The following is a 24,279-nucleotide window of genomic DNA, read 5'->3' as shown; positions in this document are numbered from 1 at the left end:
CCGAGGGTCCAGCACCTGCGGGCGGGAGGCCAGGGGGGCGGAGCCCGGGAGAAACGCGCGCGCGGAGCCCCGCCCCCTCGCCCCGCCCCGCCGCGCCCCGCCCAAAGGGCAAAGGAGCAGCGCGCGGAGGCGGGGCCGGACGGACGCCTCTCGCGGCCCTCCCAAAGATGGCGCCGCCGGGATCCCGCCCCTCACCAACATGGCCGCCCGCGGGCGGGGCCGGGAGCGGAAGTGACGCACCGGGAAGTCCGGTCTGGCGGGCCGCCCGGGAGCCGGGCCGTGGCGGGGCGCGCGGGGCTATGCCGCCGGCCGGGCGGCTCTGGGGCGCCGCGGCGCTGTGGCTGCTGCTGGCGGCGCGGACGGCGGCGGCCTTCGAGCCCATCAGCGTGGGCCTGGCCATCGGGGTGGCGGCGTCGCTCACCGGCGTCCTGCTCAACCGCGACCTGTACTGCCGCTTCGCCGAGTGCTGCCAGGAGGAGCGGCCGCTCAACGCGTCGGGTAGGCCGGGCGGGCCGGGGGGCGCGCGGGGGCCGGGGGGCGCCGGGGCGGGGGGCGCCGGGGCGGGGGGGCCCGGGTCCAGCTGCACCTGCCCCCGCCCCGCGCGACCCTCCCCGCGCCCGTTAACGTGCCCCCCCCCCCCCCCGCCCCGCAGCGCTCCGGCGGGACCTGGAGGAGAAGCTGTTCGGGCAGCACCTGGCCGCCGAGGTGATCCTCAAGGCGCTGGCCGGCTTCAAGAGCAACAAGAACCCCAAGAAGCCCCTGACCCTGTCCCTGCACGGCTGGGCCGGCACGGGCAAGAACTACGTCAGCCAGATCGTGGCCCAGAACCTCCACCCCAAGGGCCTCAAGAGCCGCTTCGTCCACCTGTTCGTGCCAACCCTGCACTTCCCTCACGAGCACCAGATAAAGCTGTACCAGGCAAGGGCACCCCACCACCCCTGGCGCCCCCCCCCCCCGCTAACTTTGGCTTCTGCTGAGTAAGGGCCCCCCTCCAACCCGAGACTCCTTTGCGCAGTGCTCCTTTCTTGAATCCAAACGAATCCACCGGGGGTGTAGAGGCCGGTGTTCCCGTCTTACCGGGAGAGGTGGGGTGTCCTGCTCCGTGCAGGCTCTGTGGCCCGGCGGAGGGCACAGCTCCCAGCCAGCCGGCTCCGCGTGGCCACCAAGACCCCTTAGCGCAGGGGCCCGAGTCTTCCTGTGCCTGGACTCGGCTTCCCTCCTCTCCCCCACCTGCCCTGCTCAGGGAAGTGGCCCAGGGGAGGACCCAGAGGAGGGCGGTCACTCCCCAGGGCTCCTGTGTGCTCTGTCCTGCCCCCCCTCCCTGATGGCTTCAGACAGTGGAGCTGGCCGCCCCGTGTTGAGTTGTGAGTGGAGCTGGCACCCTTGGGGCCGGGGTCAGAAACAGAAACTGAAGGAGGAGGAAGGGCCGGAGAGCTGGGACGGGAGGTGAGGCCCTGGCCTCGCTGCCACCACCCGCTTCGGTCGCTGGCATCATGCAGTTATGTAGTTGCCCCGAGCAGCCCCCCCAGCACAGCCAGGGGTAGCCCCAGGTCCATCTGAGTGTGCAGAACTCCCCCCCGCCCCCCAAGAATCAAGAAACGGGAGAAGGAAGTGGATGTGGGGCCTGCACCCTCCCTGCCAAACTGAATCCTTTTCTTCTAATTTTTTCTGTTCCCAGAAATATGGGGTGGAAGGGGCTGAACTCGAGGGTGGCTGCTGGCTGGGGGGGGCAGGGGGCGGCGGGAGGGGGCGTTGGGCATTTGCTTAGGAACTGAGGCAGCCTAGCCCTGCGCAGGGGGGCGGAGGTAGGGGTCATGCCAGTGAGGGAGTGAGTGGCCACCCTCCCCCCATTCTTTTTTTTTTGCTTTTGGGGTCACACCTGGCAATGCACAGGAGTTACTCCTGGCTCATGCACTCAGGAATTACTCCTGGTGCTGCTCAGGGGACCATATGGGATGCTGGGAATCGAACCCGGGTTGGCCGCGTGCAAGGCAAATGCCCTCCCCGCTGTGCTCTCACTCCAGCCCCATCCCCCCATTCTTTGAGGAAGACACTTTGCACGTGATTGTCCCTGTCTGGGTGGCCCCGGGTGTGGGCCAGGGCCCCGGGCTCAGGGCTACGGCGGTTCCTGGTGCTCGTGCTGACCCTGCCGGGTGGACAGCGGCCCCCCACCCGGCCCTTGATCGCCCACCCCTCCTCCCTGTCCCGGCGGGTCTAGGAGCAGCTGCAGAAGTGGATCCGGGGGAACGTGAGCGCCTGCGCCAGCTCCGTGTTCATCTTCGATGAGATGGACAAGCTGCACCCCGGGGTGATCGACGCCATCAAGCCCTTCCTGGACTACTACGAGCTGGTGGACGGCGTGTCCTACCGGAAGGCTATCTTCATCTTCCTCAGGTCAGCTGCCCACAGTGACCCACCCCGCCCGCGGGGCCAGCGTGTGGCCACGGGGACAGGCTGCGTGTTCTGTCCCTGCAAAGGGGCGCTCGTGGCCAGAGCACCTGGTGTTTGGGGGCAGCAGCGTGGGCAGGGGGTGGGGGGCATGGGGGGGCCTGTTGGGAGGCAGGAGATAAAATCCCTTTCCAGGCTGGAGCGATAGGACAGCAGGGAGGGCTCTCGCCTTGCCCAAGGCCGACCCGGGTTCCATCCCTGGCATCCCATGTGGTTCCCTGAGCGTCACTGGGTGTGACCCCAAAACAAGAATAAGTTCAGAGGGGCTGGAGTGATAGCACAGCGGGGAGGGCATTTGCCTTGCACGCGGCCAACCCAGGTTCGATTCCCAGCATCCCATATGGTCCACCCGAGCACCGCCAGGGGTGATTCCTGAGTGCAGAGCCAGGAGCAACCCCTGTGCATCGCTGGGTGTGACCCAAAAAGCAAAAAGCAAAAAAAAAAAATAATCAGCTCAGAGGGCTGGGCGGGAGCTTGGCACAGCGGGCGCTGGCCTCGCGCGTGCCTGACCCAGAATCAATCCCTGGCATCCCAGGGAGCCAGGAGTGCTCCCTGAGCACTGCAGGTATGGGTCCCCCCGCCCCCCAGGAAAAGGCTTAGAGCTGCGCCTGTTTCTGAGCATCACAAGGAGCCACAGGCGGCGTGGGGAGGTGACGCCACGCGGCCGGAGCACGTGTTTACCACGTTGAGCCCCGGCTCTGGGGCACCAGCACTGCTGGGACCCGAGACCTCGGGGTGGCCCTAAACCCAAGCAGCAGCCCCAAAGCCACAGCACTGACGTGCCGGCCTGGAAGTGACTTTACACCTCTCGGGGAAGATGCTATTTCCTGTGTCCCGTAGGGGGGGAGTCGCTCTCTTCCCTAGGGACAAGCCCAGAGGGCCAGAGAGATGGCACAGCAGCTGTGGCGCCTGTCTTCCTGGGGCCCACCCGGGTTTGGTTCCTGGGCCCCCGGAGGGCCCCCCACAAGCCCGCCGGGAGTAATTCCTGAATGCAGGGTCAGGAATAACCCCTGAGCATCGCTGAGCGTGGCCCCCAAACAGAACGAAAACAAGAGTGAACTTAGAGGGGGCTGAGCTGTCGCACGGCGGGTCGGGCGCTCGCCGTGAACCTGGCTGGCCCAGGCTCGGTTCCCGGCACCCCACATGAGCCCCGCGCCCCTCGGGGAGTGATCCCTGCGCACGGGACCAGGAGGAACCCTGAGCACCGCCGGGTGTGGCCCCCAAACAAACAGTAAACTTAGAGCTAGAGCAGGGGTTAGACGGGTGAGTCTGACCCTCCCCCCATTCCATCACTGGCACCCCTGAGCACTGCTGGGTGAGCCCCACAATGCCCCCTCGGACAAAGGGGCTGGCGTGATACAGCAGGTAGGGCACTTGCCCCGCGCACAACCAAATGGGTTCGATCCCCGATTTCCTGAGCGCCCAGGAGCGGGGTCCCATCCCACCCCCGCCCGCCCCAGCCAAAACAGAATAGACTCCGAGCAGGCCTGTGCCCGGGCGGCCCCGTGCAGTTTCGCTTTCTGTGTCTTCACACGCCCAGCAACGCGGGGGGCGACCTCATCACCAAGGCCTCCCTGGAGCACTGGCGGGCGGGCCGGAAGCGGGAGGACATCCAGCTGAAGGACCTGGAGGCTGCGCTGTCCGTCGGGGCGTTCAACAACAAGCACAGTGAGTCCGCGGGCCAGGCGCCCCCGCCCCCCGCCCCTCTGGCCGTGCCGTCTGGGCCCCGGTGACCCCGGCGGGTGTCTCTGTGGCAGGTGGGCTGTGGCGCAGTGGCCTCATCGACCGCAACCTCATCGACTACTTCATCCCCTTCCTGCCGCTGGAGTACCGGCACGTGAAGATGTGCGTCCGGGCCGAGATGCGGGCCCGCGGCGTCGCCGTGGACGAGGCCGTCGTCACGCAGGTGGCCGACGAAATGACCTTTTTCCCCAAAGATGAGAAAATCTACTCGGACAAGGGCTGCAAGACGGTCCAGGCGCGGCTGGACGTCCACTAGCCCCGCGGGCTGCCGCCCGCCGTGCTCTGCAGCCCAGGGCCTGCGCGTTTGCACCGGGGCCGGGAGCTGCCCGACCCTCCCCAGGGTGGGGCGTGCCCGACCCCCTTCCAAGTGCCTTGCACGTGCCGGGGGGCAGCTCCAGGCCCGCCTGCCGCCTGGGCACCTGAGACTGAAGCTCTGAGGGGTGCAGTGACGAGGAGGGGGCGGCCAGAGCCCCGCCCCCAGCACCCACGTTTCCTCCGGAACTCGACAGTCACTACGAGGGTCCCCAGCCAGACGGGGACCCACCCGGGAGGAAGCAGAGCCGCCATTCCGGGGGGCCTGGCCCTCCGCCCCCGGGGGCTGCAGGCTGCAGGGCTGGCCGTGGCGGCGCGGTGGGCTGGGGTCTGCTGTCCTGATGCTCTGGGCGCCCTGGCCACGGCTGGCGGGGGGACAGCCGGCCCCTCCCACGCTGGCCCCGAGTGCCAGGTGCCTGAGGTCTCAGCTGTGACTGTCGCCGGGGCGGGGCGGGGCGGGGCGAAGGGGAGCGGAGAGGAGGGTGTCGTGCCCAGACCGCACCCCCCAGACCTGCTGGGTGAGGCGGGCGCCCTCAGTCCTTCCTTCCGGGCCAGGCCTCCTTGACGATGATGCAATAAAGGACGCGTGGCGGCCACCTTTGGACCGTTACTGTTGTGTAACTGGAGGCCACGGCCGTGCACGCGCCCCAGACACGCGATTGAAACGACCTCCTGAATGTCAGAGAATAAAGCCAGAGTGGAAATCTCATCACGCCAGCGCCCCTTTCGAACGGGCTTGTGAGCGGCTGGGTGGCTTCTGTCTGGGAGGAGGGGCCGGAGCACCCCGGGTCGCCCGCTGGGGTGTCTGCGCTGGCCGGGTGGCACAGTGGTTCCTGCCACCGCCCTCGGGGTAAAGCCAGACACGGCTCCTGAGCCCTTCGGACAGGACAGGTGTCGGGAACCTCACGGCTGGCCCTGGCGCTGCCTGGGGCCACACCCAGCAGTGCTCGGGGCTAACTCCTGGCGGGGGCGGGGGAGGACAGTGTACAGGGTGCCAGGGAGAGAGTGGGCTGGCCGCATGCACGGGGAGTATCCCAGCTGTCCCTGACCCTCTCACCTGGCTCCCCAGAATTAAGACCTCTGTCTCCACACCTCTGATCCCCGTTTCTGGGCCCTGAGTCTGGGGGGGGGGGTGTTGAGGGCACCTGTCCTGAGGCGCACCTCTGCTTTGCCACAATCACAGACTCGCTACTGAGGCTGGGGGCCCCTGGCCAGAGGCTGGCCCTGAGTCCAGCTGGGACAGAATCACGCTTGGGGCTGGACGCCCTGCAGGGACAAGGTGGCTTGGCACGGGCGACCCCGGTTCCACCTCCAGCTCCGTGGAGGGGTGGCCCAGAGCCAAAACGAAGCGCACGAGGGTCCGAGAGAGGACGGGGAACGGCCTGGTGACACGTGGTCCCCCGAGCAGCCAGGTCGGGCTCCCTCTCCAATCCGACACTTGTCGCAGGTGCCACAGCCGCCGGCCTTGCCGGGGGTGGAGCCGGCCTGGCAAGCGGCAGCTGGGATACCCCGGGGACTTTCCGGGACCCTCTGTCCCCCGCCCCGCCCTGCCCCGCCCTCGGAAGCACAGGTGCGCGCACGCCCACGGGGACAGCAAACAGGCAGGCGCCAGGTTTCTGACAGTAAAAACCATTTTAAATAGAGTCAGGCCCTTTTCAGTGAAACGCGAGTCGTCCGTCCTTGAGGCGGAGAATATTTAAAAACATGATTTTCAAGACACGGCGAGCGCGGCGGAGTCAGTCGTCGTAGTAGTAGTCGAGCTTGGTGAACACGGTCTTGCAGCCCTTGTCGGAGAAGACGCGCTCGTCCCGCGGGAAGAAGGTCATCTCGTCGGCCACCCGGGCCACGATGTCCTCGTCCACGGCATAGCCTCGGGCGCGCATCTCCACGCGGACGCACATCTTCACGTGCCGGTACTCCAGGGGCAGGAAGGGCACGAAGTAGTCGATGAGGTTCCGGTCGATCAAGCTGCTGTGCCAGAACCCGCCTGGCGGGAGGGGCGGGGAGGGGCGGGGAAAGGCGCCACGTTTGCGCAGGGCAGACACGGGGGTGGGGGCACGCCCAGCTCTGGGACAAGAGGCCGGTCCCCCTGACCCGGGCAGCAGGGTGGCTGTGGCCTGCCCGGGGTCCGCGCGCCCCTCACAAGGCCCCACCAGGGAGCGGCGGGGACAGGCTCAGGGGCCACGGGGGGGGGGGCCTGGGGCAGGGTGGGGTCAGCCTGGGGGGGGCCCTCCAAGCCTCTCTCCGTCAGGACGAGCTCTCCGGACCTGGCTGGGTACCCTCCCGCCCACAAGTCCCCGGCCCCTGCGGTGAGAGGCGGAGAAGCCGCCGGACTGACCAGGCCTCAGACCCACCCCAACCTGGGCCGGGCCTCTGGGCCGAAGCTCAGGACCCCACAGCTGGGCGGTGCCGAACTAGCCATAGCGAGAGTTCTGGGGGACGGGAGAGCAAACGCCCAAGCCCCGAGGTCAGCCTGCAGGGTCCCCGAGCACCCCTGGAGCACTGAGCTGGGAGCAGCTGCCCTGAAGCCCTGCCCTGTAGCACTAGGTGTGGCCCCCCCCACCACCCCGCCCCGCGGGCTGAGTCCTGGCCTGGCCGTCCAGGGGTCGTGACACCCATGTGTGGCCCCCTGTCCCCCGCGGGCCCAGCGTGGGGGACGCCCCCGCCCTGGGGTGTCCGGGCACCCTCCGTGGCGCAGCCCCACTCACTGTTCCTGTTGTTGAAGACGGACACGGCCAGCGCGTGCTCCACGTCCCGCAGCTGGATGTCCTCCCGCTGCCGCCCGCGCCGCCAGAAGTCCAGGGCCACGTCCGTGATCCTCTCGGCGCCGGCGTTGCTGCGAGGGCGGGCAGGCGTGGGCACGGGGCGGGCGGGCCGGGCGCGGGCGCGGGGGCGGGGAGGATGGGCGCGGGCACGGGGGTGGGCACGGGGCGGACAGGCCGGGCGCGGGGGTGGGCACGGGGTGGCCGGGCCAAGCGTGGAGTGGGCATGGGGCGGACTGCCCGGGTGCGGGGGCGGGGACGGGGCGGGCGGCCCGGGGGCGGGGACGGGGCAGAGGAGTTGTGCGCGGGGTGGGCACGGGGCGGACAGCCGGGGCGCGGGGGTGGGCACGGGGTGGACGGGCCGGGCGCGGGGGTGGGCACGGGGGTAAGCACGGGCCCGGGGTGGGCACGGGGCGGTCAGGCCCGGGCGCGGGGGTGGGGACGGGGCGGACGGGCGGAGCGTGTGGGTGGGCACGGGGCGGGCGGGCCGGGCGCGGGGGCGGGGAGGATGGGCGCGGGCACAGGGGTGGGCACGGGGTGGACAGGCCCGGGCGTGGGGCGGACGGGCCGGGCGCGGGGGTGGGGACGGGGCGGATGGGCCGGGCGCGGGGGTGGGCACGGGGTGCAGAGGACGGGCCGGTTGCGGGGCGGGGCCGGGGGCTGCCCACCTGAGGAAGATGAAGATGGCCTTCCGGTAGGACACGCGGTCCACCAGCTCGTAGTAGTCCAGGAAGGGCTTGATGGCGTCGATGAGGCCCGCGTGCATCTTGTCCATCTCGTCGAAGATGAAGATGGACCTGGCGCACGCGCTCACGTTGCCTCGGACCCAGGTCTGTAGCTGGTCCTGCGGGTGCGCGGGGAGGGGCGGCTCAGCCAGCGCCGCGGGAACCCCCCTCGGCTGCGGCCCCACCCGCGGCCTGGGCTCCACGGCCAGTCGCACAGGGCGGCTCAGGCCGGGGCTTAGTCCACCGGCCCCAGTGAACAAGCCCGTGTGGAGCGGAGCGGGGCTGGGCAGCCCACCCCTCCGGGCTCCTGAGCCCCCACTGTCTGCGTTGGGACTGGAGTCACGTGTCCCGGAGCCCCCAGCCCTCTTCATAAAAATGGATTTTTCGGGGGGCTGGAGCAATAGCACAGCGGGGAGGGCGCTTGCCTTGCACGTGGCCGACCCGGGTTCGATTCCCAGCATCCCATAGGGTCCCCCAAGCACCGCCAGGGGTAATTCCTGAGTGCAGAACCAGGAGTAACCCCTGAGCACAGTGGGTGTGACCCAAAAAAGTTAAAAAAATAAAAATCCACCCAGAAATGCCCCTTCTCTGGATGGAAGACTTCCTGGAGGAAGCCCAGCCCCTGGAGCCCAGAGATGCATGTGCCCAGAGAGGAAGGGCACAGGCCCTTGTGCCACAGGAGAGCTGGGAAGTGAATGTCCCGTACAGATGGTCCACGAGTCCCGTTTGGACCCCTGGAACACGGAACAACCACAGAGCAGAAAGCCAGGGGAGGGGGGCAGTGGCTCTGCATGTGGCCGACCCCACTCACTCTCCAGCCCCCACCCGCTCCCAGAGCTGTGCTGGGCATCGCTCAAAACCCGGAAGGTTCTGGAGTCTCACTCTGAGCCCTGGGCATGAGCGGCTCGTCCTGGGCAGCCGGATGGGCTCGACTCACCGAGGGGGCCGCTGGGAGAACCCGGAGCCCAATCCTGTTCCTCCCCCCCCACCGGACTGCTCCCCGTGGGCGCCCCCAGGCCTCCGACAGGTCACGTGGAGGCGTGAGAGGTCACTCTGCTGTGGGGCCTGAAGGCTGAGCCGTTGGACCAGCTCATCAGGGTCCTGTATCCCTGCACCCGGGACCACAACAGGGAAAGGCTCATTCCTGGTTTCCCAGCGTGACGACGCTGCCCCCTGGTGGCGGGAAGCGGGACGGCCCTCTGGACGCAGGGAGGGCTTGGGGGTGTGTCTGCTGACAGTGCACTGGGGTGGCTCCTGGTGGGTGTCCAGGGACCACGTGCAGTGCTGGGGTCCCAACTAGGGTCAGCCATCCAAGGCAAGTGCCGAAACCCCTACGTTACTGTTCCATCTCCTTTCTCTGGCTTCCGGCCACACCTGAAGGTGTTTGGGGCGGGGTGGTGCGGTGTGGGGCGGGCCCAGCTATCAGCCACGTCCAAGGCAGCAGCCCCGGCCCCCACCCCGCGCTCTCCTGCCCAGGGGGGCATCTTCTTTGCTCACTTAAAGGCTTCCAGCAGGCAGCAGCGAGGGGATTCTTCTGTCAAAAGGGGGAGCAGGTCCGGCCTGTTTAGCGCCTGGGCTCTACCTGCCAGGGGCCCAAGTCTCAAGCCGCCGTGTTACAGGTGGAGAAGCCGCCTATTAAAGGCCATCAGCTGCGGCCCGAGCCACGGCACGGCGGGGAGGGCGTTCGCCTTGCAAGCAGCCAACCTAGGTTCAATCCCCGGCACCCCGGATGGGCCCCCACGCACCGTCCGAACCAGGAGTAAGCCCCGAGCATGGCCAGACCCGGTGTGCCCCCCCCACACACACAAAAAAAAAACAACAAAAAAGCAAAAAGGTTATCCACGGTGCCCGGAACCACGCTGGCGACCCTTCAGTGAGACACAGGGTGGGAGGAAAAGCGGAACGGGTACTCGGGTTGCGTCCCTACAGCCACCTGAGCACAGGGCCAGGAGTTAAGCCCCGACCGGGCACTGCCCGGAGTCCGAGCGTCCCCCAGTCCCCTTCTACCAAGGGCTTAGGGAACCCCGCTACTAGGCCTTCCCAGGGGTGAGCCCCGAGGGCCTCACTCACCTGCAGGTGGCCTGCCCGTGCCCCCACCGGCCCCCGCAGACCACCCCCGCGAGAGCGCCCCCGACCCGCGCTTGCCTTATACAGGGTGAGGTTGGAAGCGTGGGGGAAGTGCAGCGTGGACACGAACAGGTGGACATAGTCGCTGTGCAGGCCGCCCTCGTAGATGTTCTCGGCGATGATCTTGCTGACGAAGTTCTTGCCGGTGCCGGTCCACCCGTGCAGGGAGAGGGTGAGCGGCTTCCTGGGCCGGGGGTTGCTGATGAAGCCCGACACCGCGTTCAGGATGACCTTCTTGGCCAGGTGCTGTCCGAAGAGCTTGCTGTCCAGGTCCCTCTGCAGCGCTGGGCCGAGGGCAGGGCCGGTCAGCGCCGGGGGCCGCGGGCAGCGCCGGGCCCGGACACACCCCCCGCGGCCACCGCCGGGCGGAGTCCGGCTGCAGCGCGCCCCGGCCGAAGTCCGCGCCGCGATCCCGGCCGCCCGGAGCCCGCCGGCCCCGGCCCGGCCGCCCCGGCCGCGCGCCCCCCGCCCCGCCCGCCCGCCCGCCCGGCCCGGCCCGCCGCCCCCCGCGCGCCCCCCGCGCGCCCCCCGCGCGCCGCCCACCGTCCCGGCTCAGGCTCCGCTTCTGGCTGCAGCACTCGGCGAAGAGGCAGTAGAGGCGCGGGTAGGAGATGTAGCCGGTGAGGACGCCGGCCAGGGCCAGGCCCAGGCTGATGGGCTCCACCGCGCGCACCGCGCCCGGCGCCAGCAGCAGCAGCAGCAGCAGGGCCAGCGCGGCCCGGCCCGGCTTCATGCCCGGACCCGCGCCGCCCCGCGCGTTCTCGCGTTGACAGCCGGCGCGCGCGACGGCCTCGCGCGCTTCCGGTGCCTTCCGGCGCCGCCGCCACCTTGGTAGGGGCGCGGCGCCGGCGGCCGCCATCTTGGTGAGGGCAGATGCCGCGCCCGCTTACGTCACACTGTTCGGATTCTCCCGCTCCCCGCCCACTTGTTTACATGGAAGTCGTGGGCCCAAGCGCGGTTTATTTATTGCAGTGAAGGTATGAGGGAGATGTCGGTCATTTGAAAAAAATTGTTAGACGATTTCTCGCATTGACGACTTATGGATTTTTCTCTCCAATGATTTAGAAATATTTTTCAGAACTACAACCCCAGGACATGTGCCCTAACCAGTAACCCCGTGTACTAGCGCATCACCCCCGAGTTTACATTTGTTTAACTGAGCAACTTTGCAGTGTAGCACTAGATGCTGAAAACCGTGCGTATACTTCGTTCAGCTCACCACTGAACGCCTGCTGGCAGGTGATGCTCCCTCTGACCCAGTTTACTCAGGTCTCCTTGCTCTGGCACCCACTAAATGGTCTCATTGCTTATTTTATTTGGGGCCACGCCTGCTGATTTCTAGGACTTACTCCTGGCTCTGCACTCAGGAATTACGGCAATGCCTGGGGGACCACTTGGGATGGGGGGTTGGAACCCAGGTCAGCGCGGTAAGGTAAGCTCTACTGTCATTCCCGCCCCCCATACTTCACTCCGGCCCCCCAAGCTTTTATTCAGTTCTTTGTTGTTGTTTTCTTTTCTTTTCGGGTCACACCCAGTGAGGCACAGGGGTCACTCCTGGCTCTGCACTCAGGAATCACCCCTGGTTGTGCTCAGGGGACCCTATGGGATGCTGGGAACCGAACCGGGGTCGCCGTGTGCAAGGCAAACGCCCTCCCCGCTGTGCTGTCGCTCCAGCCCCTTTATTCAGCTCTTTGAACAGCTTTGAATCTGAGGATTACCGAGAAGGAATGCAGCCCTCGCTGGCTCCCGGTTCCGCCTTTCACCGTGCACTAGGCTGGTTGCTGCCTTTGTTTCCAGAATGAGCCCGCGGGTGCTGGTAGGACACGACCCGAAGGCGCCACAGCGCTCCCGCTCCCGTTTCTATCCTGTCCCTTTACCGACGCGCTGGCTGCACATTTCTCCCTCTCTCGGTGCTTGGGTCTGCTGTGGTAACGTCTTTGCAGGATGCCCTGTGATCGATTGGACTTGGATCTCTTCATTACAATAGATTGTCCCTCTGGACTGGGGTAGGTGAGCGGTGATGCGCCCCTCTGGTGCCAGGGATCGCTTCTGGTGGTGCTCTGTGTGGCACCGGGATGGAACTGAGGCCGGCCGCGAGTAAGGCAAGCACCGACCCTCTGCACTGTCGTCTCCGGCCAGAAGGGGTCGCTCCTAGCTCTGCACTCAAGGGTCACTCCGCGTGGGGTCCAGGGACCATATGTGGCGCCTAGGGACAAACCTGGGTGGACCAGGGGCAAGGCGAGCACACCCCCCACCATAACATACTATTTTTAACACTAGTTACATGCTACTGACAGAGCGAACTCTTGCTGACTGGCCTTGGTCACCGACACAGCGAGCGGAGGCTGTCAGTTCTCTCTGCTGTAGCCCCCCACCCCTCACCCCTCCAGCCCTGTTTGGGATACGGGCAACCCCACACTCGGGGTCCTGCTTCCCCTTCGAGGAGCTGAACAGGGCAAATCTTTGGTTTGGGGCCACTCCTGGTTCTGCGCTCAGGGATGACTCCCCGCGGGGTCTGGGATTGACTCTGGGTGGGCCACACGCACGGGGAGCCCCTTCTGGCTGTGCTGTGGCTCTGGCCCGGGGTTCCATCTCCAGTGTCAGTATTCACATCATTTTTTTTTTTTTTTTGCTTTTTGGGTCACACCTGGCGATGCACAGGGGTCACTCCTGGCTCTGCACTCAGGAATCACCCCTGGCGGTATATGGGATGCTGGGAATTGAACCCGGGTCGGCGCGTGCAAGACAAACGTCCTACCAACTGTGCTATTGCTCCAGCCCCAGTATTCACATCATTTTTAACTCAGATGGAACCTGCACCCGCCTGTTCATAGTTCTACACATTTTAGGTTTACTTTTGGGTTGTCCTTGCTCCTCCCACAGGGAGCTTGTTACTCCCACCACAGTGCTCCCGAGGCAGACAATTCCATTTGGCACCCCCAACCCTGTGTTTATCTTTAACCTTTCCTTTGTGCTCTCCTTCTCCTGTTAATCACTTTTTGTCAAATTCTTCTGAAGGCTCTGGATTTTGTTAGGTGAAATATTGCCTCTTTCGTGTTCTTTGCAGTTTATTTTAGAGCACTGTCCTTTTTGTATAGACGCAGGAAGGCAGTTAATGCTATGCTTTTTTAATGGGAATTAATTGACTCTGAATATTTACTCCTGGGCATTGACCATATTTACTTAAGCCTCAGTGCTAATTCCTAGCACCCCAATAGGTTGGTCCTGGCGAGGGACTCAGATGGACCAAGGACAAGTCATAAGCTACACCGGCATTGAAAAGGGACAGGCTAAGCACCATAAAACACGAAAGAGCACAGTCATGGAACAAACTGTCATGACCCAAAAGAGAAGTAATTGGATAGGGACCCTGCGGGGGTTAGGCAAGACTAATCTGGCCTGAGGACTGTGGTCTGGGAGCTATAGCGAGATGTCCCCAGGAAGAGCCAGCCTTTATTTTAAGCTTAATATATCTTATTGTGTTCATACAAAATCGATAAAATACATAATTGATAAAAAAGAAGCAAATTTAAGACGACTGTTTAAATGGATCCTGGCTAAGGAAAGGAGAAAGAAATACACCCTTTGGGGCTGGAGCGATAGTCCAGTGGGGAGGGCGCTGGCCTTGCATGTGGCCAACCCGGGTTTGATCCTCAGCATCCCATATGGTCCCTCAAGCACTGCCAGGAGTAAAGTAATTTCTGAGTGCCGAGCTAGGGGTAACTCTGAGCAGCGCTGGTGTGACCCAAAAAAGCCAAAACAAAGAAAAAATGCACCCTTAGACGGAATTCTGTTTTGGGCAGATCTCCTAGCAGGAATCTAGAGTGCTGGCACTTATGTAAAATTTAGCCCTTGAGTAAATCCCCTAGAAGAGCGTCCCCTGAGGGAGGGCTGTACATCTGCTCCTTGTTTATAAGGTCCAACCACACCTGTGTGGAACTGCTACCCCGACCCTTCCTGATTTCTCCATAACTAACGCTATGAGATTTGAATAAACAGCCACTGGTCACCATCCAGCCTGTGGCCCCTGTTCCTTAGTCAACCAGCTGGTGCACCAGGGGACGCTCAGGTCACTGTGGGCGGGTCGGTGACCTGCCAGAATAGCGACACCCGCCCATTCACTCCCAGCCCCGAGGGGTGCCCGCACCTCAGCGGCTGGCTCCCGAGGGTGAGGAGGAAACTGAGGCATATGTGATCCCCCTGCTTCACTGACCGGCTGGAGAGGGCCCCGTCCCCCACAGCTTGTCCCAGGCTGGAAGAGGAAGGGACCAGGACCCAGGGACCCGGCGCGTTTGGTCCTTGCCCTGACCCGGGTGACTTTGTGCCTCTGGACGAAGAGTAGCTGGGTGACCCCCAAATCCAGCCTGCTGGGCCACGTCTCTGACCCTTCCCCGGAGACTTGCAAGAAGCCACGACTGTGCCACGAGAAAGCCAGCCCCACCTGCAGGACGCATGCTGGCCCGGACAGAGGCGGGACCCGCTTATGTACAAATCATTTAGTGACACGGCAGGAACAGACTTGGCCCCGCAGGGAAACGACAGTCTCATCTGCAGAGGTTACAAACCCGGTGCCCGGCAAGCCCAGCTGCCCGGCGGGTGGCCGCAGTGGCCGGGCCTTGGGGATGGCTGGCCCGTGCGACCCAGGCTCCCGCCCCGGGCAATGTCCAGTGCAGGGGCCGCCCCGCCCTCCCTCCGCCCGCTCCCCGGAGCGTCAGTCAGTAGCGCCTGTTCATCTTCTTGAACTTCTCGTAGTGGTAGTCGTCCGTGGCCTTCTCGTTGGCAGGCCGCTTGCGGTTCGGGGGGGACCCTGTGGGGGAGACATGGAGGGAGGTGTCATGGGGAGGCTGAGCTCGGCGGGTCACAGCAGATGCAGGCCCCGTCCAGCCCTGGCCGCCCCCAAGGCCCCGCAGCTTCTCTGCTTGGGCTGGCAGGGGCTCGAGACCCTCAGGTTTATTACTCTTCATGTCTTTCTTTGGGGGCCGCATCCGGTGGTGCCAAGGGCCGACTCCTGGCTCTGCACCCAGGGAGCAACCCCGGCAGGGCCCAGCGGCCACTAAGGGGTTCTGGGGACGAAATCCTGGGCAGCCTTGCAGGGTAAGTGCCCCGCCCCTGTACTCTCCGTCTCTGTATTGTTATTTTGGCTTTGGGCCACCCAGCACTGCAAGTTACTCCTGGCTCTGCACTCAGGAATCACTCAGTGGTGCTGGGGACCCCTTTGGGGTCCAAGGACAGAACCCGGGCGAGCCACGTACAACCAAGTGCCCTCCACGCTGTACTACTGCTTCCTCTCTCTCTCTCTCTCTATATTTTTTTTGCTTTTTGGGTCACACCCAGCAATGCACAGGGGTTACTCCTGGCTTTGCACTCAGGAATTACTCCTGCCAGTGCTCAGGGGACCATATGGGATGCCGGGGATCGAACCTGGGTCGGCCACGTGCAAGGCAAACACCCTACCCGCTGTGCTATTGCTCCAGCCCCTCCCTCTCTATATTTTTAATTTATTTTGTTTTTGGGTCACCCCTGGCGATGTTCAGGGGTTACTCCTGGCTCTGTGCTCACTCCTGGAGGTGCTCTAGGGGCCGTATGGGATGCCAGAGGTCAAACCAGGGTCGGCCATGTGCAAGGCAAATGCCCTGCGCTATGGCTCCGGTGCCTATTTTTTAAATTTTTGAGCCACACTCTGGGTTCCCTCCAAGCCTCTGTGCTCAGGGATCGCCCCTGGGGGCCCCGGGGGATCATATGCGCTGCCAGGGGTCCAATGGGGGCCGGCCACAGGCAAGGCCGGTGCCTCCCTGCTGCCCTCTCTCCCCGGGCCCCCAGCCCGTGACTGGCCCGAGCATGGCAGTGTCTGGGGACCCCGAGAATCACGGGATGCCACCCCCTCGCCTCCAGCACTGCTTGCGGGGCCCAAGGAAGAATAAACATGAATAACGGGTCTGGGTGGCGACAGAGAAAGCCAGTCACAGGGGCAGCCCGCGGCGAGCGTCTGAACAACTCGAGTGGCTTCTGCTCCTGGTGGTCTCCGAGGGGCGCGAGCCCCTCTGCACAGGCCCACAGGGAGGGGTGAGGAGCCTGAGGCTGGCTGGGGCCCAGAGCCCGCCCCCAGTCCCCAGCCCCCGGCCCACTCACGCTCCGGCTCCGGCCGCTCCGTGTCGCCCACTCTCAAGGGCCGAGCCTTGGGCTCCTCCTTGTTCCTCCGGATGGGGGCGTTGAGCTCCTCATGATAAACTGGACCCCAAAACAGCAGGGGGGGCGTGAGGGGGGGTATAGGAGTGGGAGGGACGGGGTGCAGGGGTGGAAGGGGACAGGCTGCAGGAGTAGGAGGGGATGGGGCGGGAAAGGGCGTGTGTGCAGGGGTGGGAGGTGGCGGGGCGGGGCGGGGCGCTCACAGCGGTTGTGCTGCACGTAGTTCACGGCCATGTTGGTGGGCACGAAGGACGTCTCGCTGTCCTTCTTCTTGTTCTGCTGCTCGGCCAGCAGCCGCGCTTTGGCGTCCTCCGTGGAAATGATGTTCTTGATCTTGGCGCTATGAGGGACAGGGCGCGCGCGTTGGGCGGCCAGGCTCGGTCCCCTTAGGAGTGACCCCCGGCAAGAGGACCTCAGGACAACCCAGCTGGCAGGGCAGGGCAGCCCGGCGGGAGGCAGGCCCCAGGCTCTCTCCCGCAGCAGCACTGGGGTCACCCCTGGCGATGCTCAGGGGACCCTACCGGGTGCCAGAGGGGGAACCCGGGTCATCCCTGGGGGGCGCACAGGGCCCCCCCCAGCAGGGCTGCAGGGGCAGAGACGGGGCCCTCAAACCTCTCCTCGGAGCCTCAGCCCCAACCCTCCGCCAACCCCCCGGGGACGCGGGGCGGGACGCACTCGATGCCCAGGTCCACCTCGGGGATGCCGCTGAGCATCTGGTTGGACAGCATCTCCTCCGTCTTCTTGGCCGAGGCCACGCGGATGTTCTCGGGCAGCTCGTACAGGCAGTCCTCGGCGTTGCGCGGCTTCACCCTCTGCTCCTCCTGCTCCACGACCCCCTTCCTCCTCTTCAGCTCCGTCTCGATGTACTTCATCCTGCAAGGGGCACGCTCCAGGGTCACCAGGACACGCCGCAGCCCCCGGAGAGACGGGAAACAGAAAAGGAACCTGGGAGGTGTTTTTTTCCTTCTCTCAAACAGATGGTTTTTCAGTGCAAAGCGCCAACTCTGATTATTAGGTCCAACCAAGCCTTCCGGAAGGTTCTCCGAAGATGGCGCTAACGGAAGCTTGTACGTGTTTGGTCAACACGCCCGTTGGCCAAATAAAAGTGGGCAAGTCCTGCCCCTAGCCCTGTACGTTCTGGGGAACTACCACCCTGCCAGGGCTCTGAAGGGTCCCAGAACCCCCGTTTGGAAGAACCTAAGGAGCCTGAAGTCTGCAGCCCGAGTCTGTGGCGGGCGGGCGGCGTGTTGCTCCCCTCCCCGGCACCTACATGTCGGCGTCCTCGTCCCGGCGGTTGGTCTCTGCGGAGAATGACGTCCCCAGGTGCAGGTCTTCCTCGTCACTGATCCTACAGGGGACAGTCAAGGCTCAGCAGGGCAGGGCCGCGCTCACCAACACAGCGACTGCCACGGAGCCGCGGACAGAGACGAGATGAGGCCACCTGCCCGCGCGCTGCTGATCTGGGCTCGGTCTTTGCCCACACCACCCCTGGCACCGCTGAGGGAGCCCCACGGGGGGTCAGTCCTGAGCACAGAGCCAGGAGCTGCCCCTGAGCACCTCAGGGTGTGGCCCGGCCCCTCCGGCCCCGCAGTCCACAGTGACCAGAGGGCTGGAAAACAGCTCTGAGACAAGAGGAGCTGAAACCAGAAACAGGGGGGAAAAGACACTGGGGCTGGCCAGCGGGGAGGGTGCCTGGCCTGCACACAGCAGCTCGGGTTCAATCCCCAGCACCCCCTGTGGCGTGATGCCAGGCGACCTGGCCAGGAGCGACCCCCGATTATTAAGTCCAACCAAGCAGAGGAGGAAGCCCTGAGCACTGCTAGGAGTGGCACAAAAACAAACAGAAAAGAGAAGAGCTTTTCTGTTCTCTGGGTGCAAGACACATGCCCGGGCTTGCTATGCCTCCCGCCAGCCCCGCTCAGTCCCCGCTGGGGCAGCTGAGTACCGCTGGGTGGGGCGCCCGAAACAGAGTTTGTGTGTGTCTGTGTGCATACACACACACATATATATTTAAATTTAGGGAAACAGGAAGGAGTGTGTGTGTGTGTGTGTGTGTGTGTGTGTGGGACTCAGGGTTTCCTCCTGGCTCTGCTGACGCCGGGTTGGTGCTGCTGGACTCTCTGGTCTGGTCCCTTTCCTTTTTTTCTTTTTGGGTCACACCCGGCGATGCTCAGGGGTTACTCCTGGCTCTGCACTCAGGAATTACCCCTGGCGGTGCTTGGGGGACCCTATGGGATGCTGGGAGCCGAACCCTGGTCGGTCATGTGCAAGGCCAACACCCTCTCCGCTGTGCTATCGCTCCAGCCCCCCCTTTCCATTTCCAACCACGTGGCCTGGCAGCACCCAAAGGAGGTTTCAGAACAGTCCACGGGAGCCGCAGCTGCGGGCCCACCGGGCTGTGCTCGTGAGGCCGCCCCCGTACTCACTTCTCTTTGTTCCTCTCCTTGAGCTTCTTCATGTCCACCATGCCGCCCGTCTTCATCTGGAAGGGGTCATCCTGCAGGCAGAGCCCGGCGGACAGAGGCCCCCGCCGGCAGAGGCAGAGTTATGTTCTGTTTCTCGGGGGAACCGTACGGGGAGCCGGGGCTCAAACCAGGGTCAGCTGCACGCAAGGCAAGGGCCCACCCACTGGGCTGTCTCTCCGGCCCCTAGAATTTTTTTTTTAATTGTTGTTTGTTTTGTTTTGGGGCCACAGCATTTGGTGCTCAGGGCTTCCTCCTGCCTCTGCACTCAGGGATCACTCCTGATGGTGCTCAGAGGGCCGCATGGGATGCCGGCGGGGGGGACTGAACACGGCAAAGCAAACACCTGCCCACTGTACTACGCTCTGGCCACCCCCTTGTTTTCCCGAAGAAAACACAACCCCTCTCAGGCTGGAGCGTTAGTACAGTGGGCGGGGAGTTTGCCTTGATGTGCTGACCCAGGCACCCCACAAGATCCCCGGCACCCCATAGGGTCCCCGCAGCAATGCCAGGATTAATTCCTGAGTGCAGGTTATTCCAGGAGTAGCCCCGAGCATTGCTGGGTGTGACCCAAAGAGTCAAAAAAACAGGGGCTGGAGGAATAGCACAGCGGGGAGGGCGTTTGCCTTGCACGTGGCCGACCCAGGTTCGAATCCCAGCATCCCATGAGCACCGCCAGGGGTGATTCCTGAGTGCAGAGCCAGGAGTAACCCCTGTGCATCGCCGGGTGTGACCCAAAAAAGAAAAACAAAAAAACCCAAAAAAACCACACCGCCCTCACCACCACTTCTGTCCACACCACCCAAGGTGGACCCCACAACTCACCACTAGAGTGGTCTCTTCCTGGACCTTCTCCCCCACGAGCAGGGCCACGGCGCTGAGCAAGACCAAGAAGGTGGACGGAGAGAGAGAGAGTCAGGCGCAGCTCAGGCACGGGGAGAGGGTTGGGGCGTTTGTAGGGTGTGATGTCAGCACAAGGGCTGAGGGCGGGCCCCAAGGCCAGCTGAAAAGATCTGAAGCATGAGCCAGGACGCGGGAGCCCAGCCACAGGGAAGGCCCCTGCCGGGCACACTGCGCCCCTGGGCTGGATCTCGGCGGCACCTCGGATGGTCCCTGTGCCCCGCCAGGAATGACGCAAGTGCGTGCCACGAAGAAGCCCTGAGCACCGGCGGGTGTGAACCCAAAATCACAAAGCAACTTCAATACTGTTTCGGACTAGGATGCTTCAATATTTAAAACACACACACACACACACACACACACACACACACACACACACACAGAAAAGGGCCTGAGAGGTGGGTACTCATCTTACACACTGTGCATCAGGGGTTGATACCCAGCATCCCATATGGTCCTCCAGCACCACTGCTGGGGGTGATTCTAACAACCCTGTAACTGTGTATTTCACAGTGATACAATAACAACAAAGATGGGAGCAATCCCAGTGCAGAGCCAAGGGGAAGCCCTGAGCACAGGTATGGCCCAGAAACAGAAATAAAAACAAAGAAACAAAAACAAACCAACAAAGACCTACTAGCAGCTGAAACATTATGCAGCCATTAAAAAGGCTTGGGAACATAATCCATGTCCTAATGAACTGAAATAGCAAAGAAGAGGGGCTAAAGGGACAGTATAGGGGTGAGGCCTGGCACACAGCCACCCTGGGTCTGGTGCGGGTATTGCATACGGTCCCTTGAGCTCTGCCAGGGGTGATCACTGCATGCAGAGACAGACGTAAGCCCTGAGTATAGCCTGGTGTGGCCCCAAAGCCAAATCTGAAAGCAAAGCCAAGGAAACAAACAAAAAACCCTCAAACAGGGGCTGGAGCGGTAGTACAGCGGGGAGGGCGTTTGCCTTGCACACGGCCAGGTTCAATTCCCAGCATCCCATATGGTCCCCCGAGCACTGCCAGGAGTAATTCCCGAGAGCATGAGCCAGGAGTAACCCCTGTGCAACGCGGGGTGTGGCCCGAAAAGAAAAAGAATAAACAACCCTCAAACAGCAAGGAAACATGCTGTGGGCAGGAACAGAGGTGGAAGGCATTTGCCTAACACGGGGCAGCCTGGGCTCAACCCCTGGCAGCTCCTACGGTCCCTGGGCCCGCCAGGCATGATCTGTGCGTGCAGAGCCGGGGGCAGCCCTGAGCACCGGCAGGGTCTGGCCCAACCCGTGCCCCCAGCAAAAACCCACCCCCCCAACCCAAAACCAAAAGAAACCGACAAAATAGCATAGTATAAAAGCGAAACTGCTTTTTCATCTTTGCAGAAGAGAAAACAGATTGGGGGGAACACCAGGCCCAGAAGGGTCCCTCAGGACAGCCTGGTGCGATCACTGTAATTACTGCTTCCTTTGCTAGTTTGGGGGCCCTCCCTGCTGCACCGCGCCAACGCCAACCATGTCCCCCTCTCCTGGCCCCGCCCGGTGGTTAGCGATGGAGCCTACAGCTTCCCTGCTCTGACGTTTCGGAATTAAGCCCAGCCCAGGAGCCTGTGTTTCATTCCACTCATTTCATCCCGGGCAATCGGGACAGGAGTTTCTGATTCCTGTACTTCCGGCGTGAACCGTAAGACCACCTGGTTTGGGCCGGAGCAAAAGCACAGCAGGTTTGGCATTTTTCTTACACACGGCCTACCCGGGTTCGATCCCCGATATCCCATATGGTTGAGCCCCACCAGGGGTAATTCCTGAGTGTAGAGCCAGGAGTAACCCCTAAGCATTGCCGGGTGTGACCCCCCCCCAAAAACAAAACAAAACAAAACAAAACAAAAAACCCAGCTAACTCAAGGATTGTCCTGGTCAACACCTGCAAAGAATGGGTTCCCTCTCCGGGCAGCGCCAAGTACCCAGCATGTCAGAGAAAGGGGCTCGTGGGGGCTGGAGCGACAGAACAGCGGGAAGGGTGCTTTGCTTGCATGTGGCTGGCCTGAGTTCAATCCCCAACACCTCATATGGTCATTGGAGCACTGCCAGGAGTGATTCCCAAGTGCAGAGCCAGGAGTAACTTCTGAGCATCACCAGATGTGGCCCCAATGCCTGCCTCTCTCTCTCTCTCTCTCTCTCTCTCTCTCTCTCTCTCTCTCTCTCTCTCTCTCTCTCTCTCTCTCACACACACACACACACACACACACACACACACACACACACACACACACACACACACGAGGGTCTTGTGAGGAGCCACGAGGACAGCAACCTGGGCAGGCTCTGTCCCTGACGCCCCAAGTGCTCCTCCTGCACATCCCTTTTACACCCCCCCACCCCCCCGCCATGTACCCACCTCACCCCATTGGGTCTCCTCCTCAAATTCTGCACCTCTCGGGTTTCTTCCAGTTTTAATCTGAAAATAAATAAGTAAATTAGAGCCACGCGCACACAGGTGAAGGGCCCCTTCTGCAGAGAACTCCACGGGTCCCGCTGCCTCCCTTTGCTGCGGGGCCAGAGAGCGTGCCCAGCCCCGCTGGGAACCAGACCCACTCCGCATTCGGGGTACCCCGCCGGCCGGGAGGCAGTTCCATGGCACAGCGCGAGCCTCACACCCACGAGGCCAGGGTCTGCTACCTGGGACCGAGGACGGCAGAAAGGAATCAATAGAGACCCGGCACCCCTCTCCCAACTCGCTGCCTGGAGAACAAACCCGTCGCCAGAGATCTCAGTTTCTTTTTTCACACAAGGGCGCAACCATCCCTCCACACACAGGGCACTGTGAGGTTTATGGGGCACCTGGGCCCCGACCCCCGCCGTTTTAGGGCCACTCCTGGCACTGATCAGGGATTACTCCTGGCTGTGTGCTCAGGGATCACTCCTGGCTGTGTGCTCAGGGATCACTCCTGGCTGTGCGCTCAGGGATCACTCGAGTGGGGGGGTGTTGGGAAATCAACCCTTTAGGTTGCTGGGGATCGAGCCAGAGTGGGCCACGTTTGAGACAAGCCTCTCTGCTTCCTACTCTATCTCTCCGGCCTCGTGTTCTGAATGATTTCAGATCGTTCTGACCTGCTGGAAGCTTGTTTTAGATGAAAGCTGTTTATGTCCCTCTCCCCTGTCCTAGCGCCTGCAAACGGTCCCTGGAGAATGAAGCACAGAGCTAGGAGTAAATCCTGAGCACAGCTGGGTGCGCTCAAATCCGACAAAGTTGTTTGTGGTTTGTACTTAACACGTTGGGATGAAATTATTCAAAAGTTGGCTGGTAAGCCTGATCACACCCCGAGCGCTTGTCAGGGTCACACACTCGGACACCTCGGCAGCGGCAGCTCTGCGCACGCCGTGAATGCTCAAACTACACGCCTCAGGGTTTGCTGGGTGTCTGTGAGGAAAACGCTGGCTGCTGAGTCAAACTGCTGCTCCAAAGCTACCTGGAGACACTGACTCCTGGGGTCAGATGGTGCCAAGCCTCTGGGCAGTTCCCAGAGAACAAGGGAGATCTCCTCCTTGCCGCGGCTCAAGGGGGAAGCAATCCCCTTAACAACTCCCGGAGCGGCCCACCTGCCTGCCAACGCTTCCGGGCGGTGATTCCACAGATCCAGCTCCAGCAGGGAGGGATCTGCATGGGGAGCAGGCGGGTAAGCCCCCGGCCCCCCTTCCCAAGAAGCCAGCCCTAGAAAGGTAAGTTCACAACTGAATCTGAACTTTTTTTGAGGGGGTCACACCCAGAGATGCTCAGGCGTTACTCCTGGCTCTGCGCTCAGGAATTACTTCCGGCGGTGTTTGGGGGTCCTTATGGGATGCCGGAGATTGAATCCAGGTCAGCCCTGTGCAAGGCAAACGCTCTACTTGCTGTACTATCGCTCTGGGCCCCTGAATCTGAACTTTCAGGTTTTGTTTTTCTAACTTTTGCTTTGGGGCCACAGGGGAGATGCTGAGGGAGAGCGCGGGGACAAGACCCTGGGGTGCTGGGGATTGAACCGGGGGCCCCCTGCAACTCGAGGCAGGCGCCTTAACCGCCCGTACTTACGTCTGCTCCCTGGGAGGGGCGGGCCGTGTACCTGACCCACCGCTGGTTTGGTACCCGAGAGCGTACCTGACCCATCGCTGCTCTGGGCTGCAAAGTTTCCGGATTGACTTGGCAGACGACACGGGGGGCCGGCTATGCGCGTACCTTGCACCAGGGCCGATCCCGGGCACCACCTACGACGCCCCGAGCCTGCGGGACCCCCGAGCGCACAGCCAGGAGGGAGTCCCGAACACAAGCCGGGTGGGGGGCCCCAAACCCGAAGCCAAAGCAACGGTCCGCCGGCGGCACCGAGCGCCGCCGCCCCCTGAAAACAATCGCCACGACGGCTCCCGGGCAGCAACGTCCATGCCGGAAACAGCCCGAGCCCGGCCGGTCCCCACGGCAGCCCCGCCCCGGACTCACCGGACCTCCTCTGAGTCCTGGTCGTCCTCTTCCGACTCCGAGTCGGCCCGCCGGCGGCGGAACGTCTTCCCGGTGACCGGCATATCGGCGCCGGCCCCGCACTCCGGCAGCCCCGCGCTGCTGCTTCCGGCGCGCGGCGATGACCTCAGCGCGCCGGCCCC

At 63.4% G+C, this 24,279-nt stretch overlaps 3 protein-coding genes across 3 annotated transcripts; 1 reads left to right on the top strand and 2 right to left on the bottom strand.

The window, feature by feature from the left end:
- The first annotated feature begins 261 nt into the window (after positions 1-261).
- On the top strand, positions 262-5,212 carry TOR1B (torsin family 1 member B). Its single transcript, XM_055130601.1, has 5 exons — positions 262-498; positions 653-918; positions 2,219-2,394; positions 3,989-4,116; positions 4,206-5,212. Exons 1-5 carry the CDS (start codon positions 300-302, stop codon positions 4,445-4,447), a joined length of 1,011 nt encoding a protein of 336 aa, XP_054986576.1. The 5' UTR covers positions 262-299; the 3' UTR covers positions 4,448-5,212.
- An 899-nt stretch (positions 5,213-6,111) lies between these two features.
- Positions 6,112-10,913, bottom strand: TOR1A (torsin family 1 member A). The gene is made up of 5 exons (XM_055130594.1): positions 10,661-10,913; positions 10,136-10,401; positions 7,934-8,109; positions 7,212-7,339; positions 6,112-6,490 (listed from the first exon to the last, which is right to left on the bottom strand). The coding sequence occupies exons 1-5, from the start codon at positions 10,848-10,850 to the stop codon at positions 6,240-6,242; spliced, it is 1,011 nt and encodes a 336-aa protein (XP_054986569.1). The 5' UTR covers positions 10,851-10,913; the 3' UTR covers positions 6,112-6,239.
- Positions 10,914-14,598: 3,685 nt separating this feature from the next.
- C1H9orf78 (chromosome 1 C9orf78 homolog) lies at positions 14,599-24,270 on the bottom strand. The gene is made up of 9 exons (XM_004613270.2): positions 24,119-24,270; positions 22,046-22,105; positions 19,591-19,642; positions 18,730-18,800; positions 17,574-17,651; positions 16,979-17,176; positions 16,507-16,643; positions 16,247-16,345; positions 14,599-14,924 (listed from the first exon to the last, which is right to left on the bottom strand). The coding sequence occupies exons 1-9, from the start codon at positions 24,199-24,201 to the stop codon at positions 14,833-14,835; spliced, it is 870 nt and encodes a 289-aa protein (XP_004613327.1). The 5' UTR covers positions 24,202-24,270; the 3' UTR covers positions 14,599-14,832.
- Between the last annotated feature and the right edge of the window lie 9 nt (positions 24,271-24,279).

This window comes from Sorex araneus, chromosome 1, assembly GCF_027595985.1.
Source record: "Sorex araneus isolate mSorAra2 chromosome 1, mSorAra2.pri, whole genome shotgun sequence".
Classification (NCBI taxonomy): domain Eukaryota; kingdom Metazoa; phylum Chordata; class Mammalia; order Eulipotyphla; family Soricidae; genus Sorex; species Sorex araneus.
The sequence above is the reverse complement of the archived record's forward strand: the minus strand, read 5'-3'. Positions and strand labels throughout refer to the sequence as shown.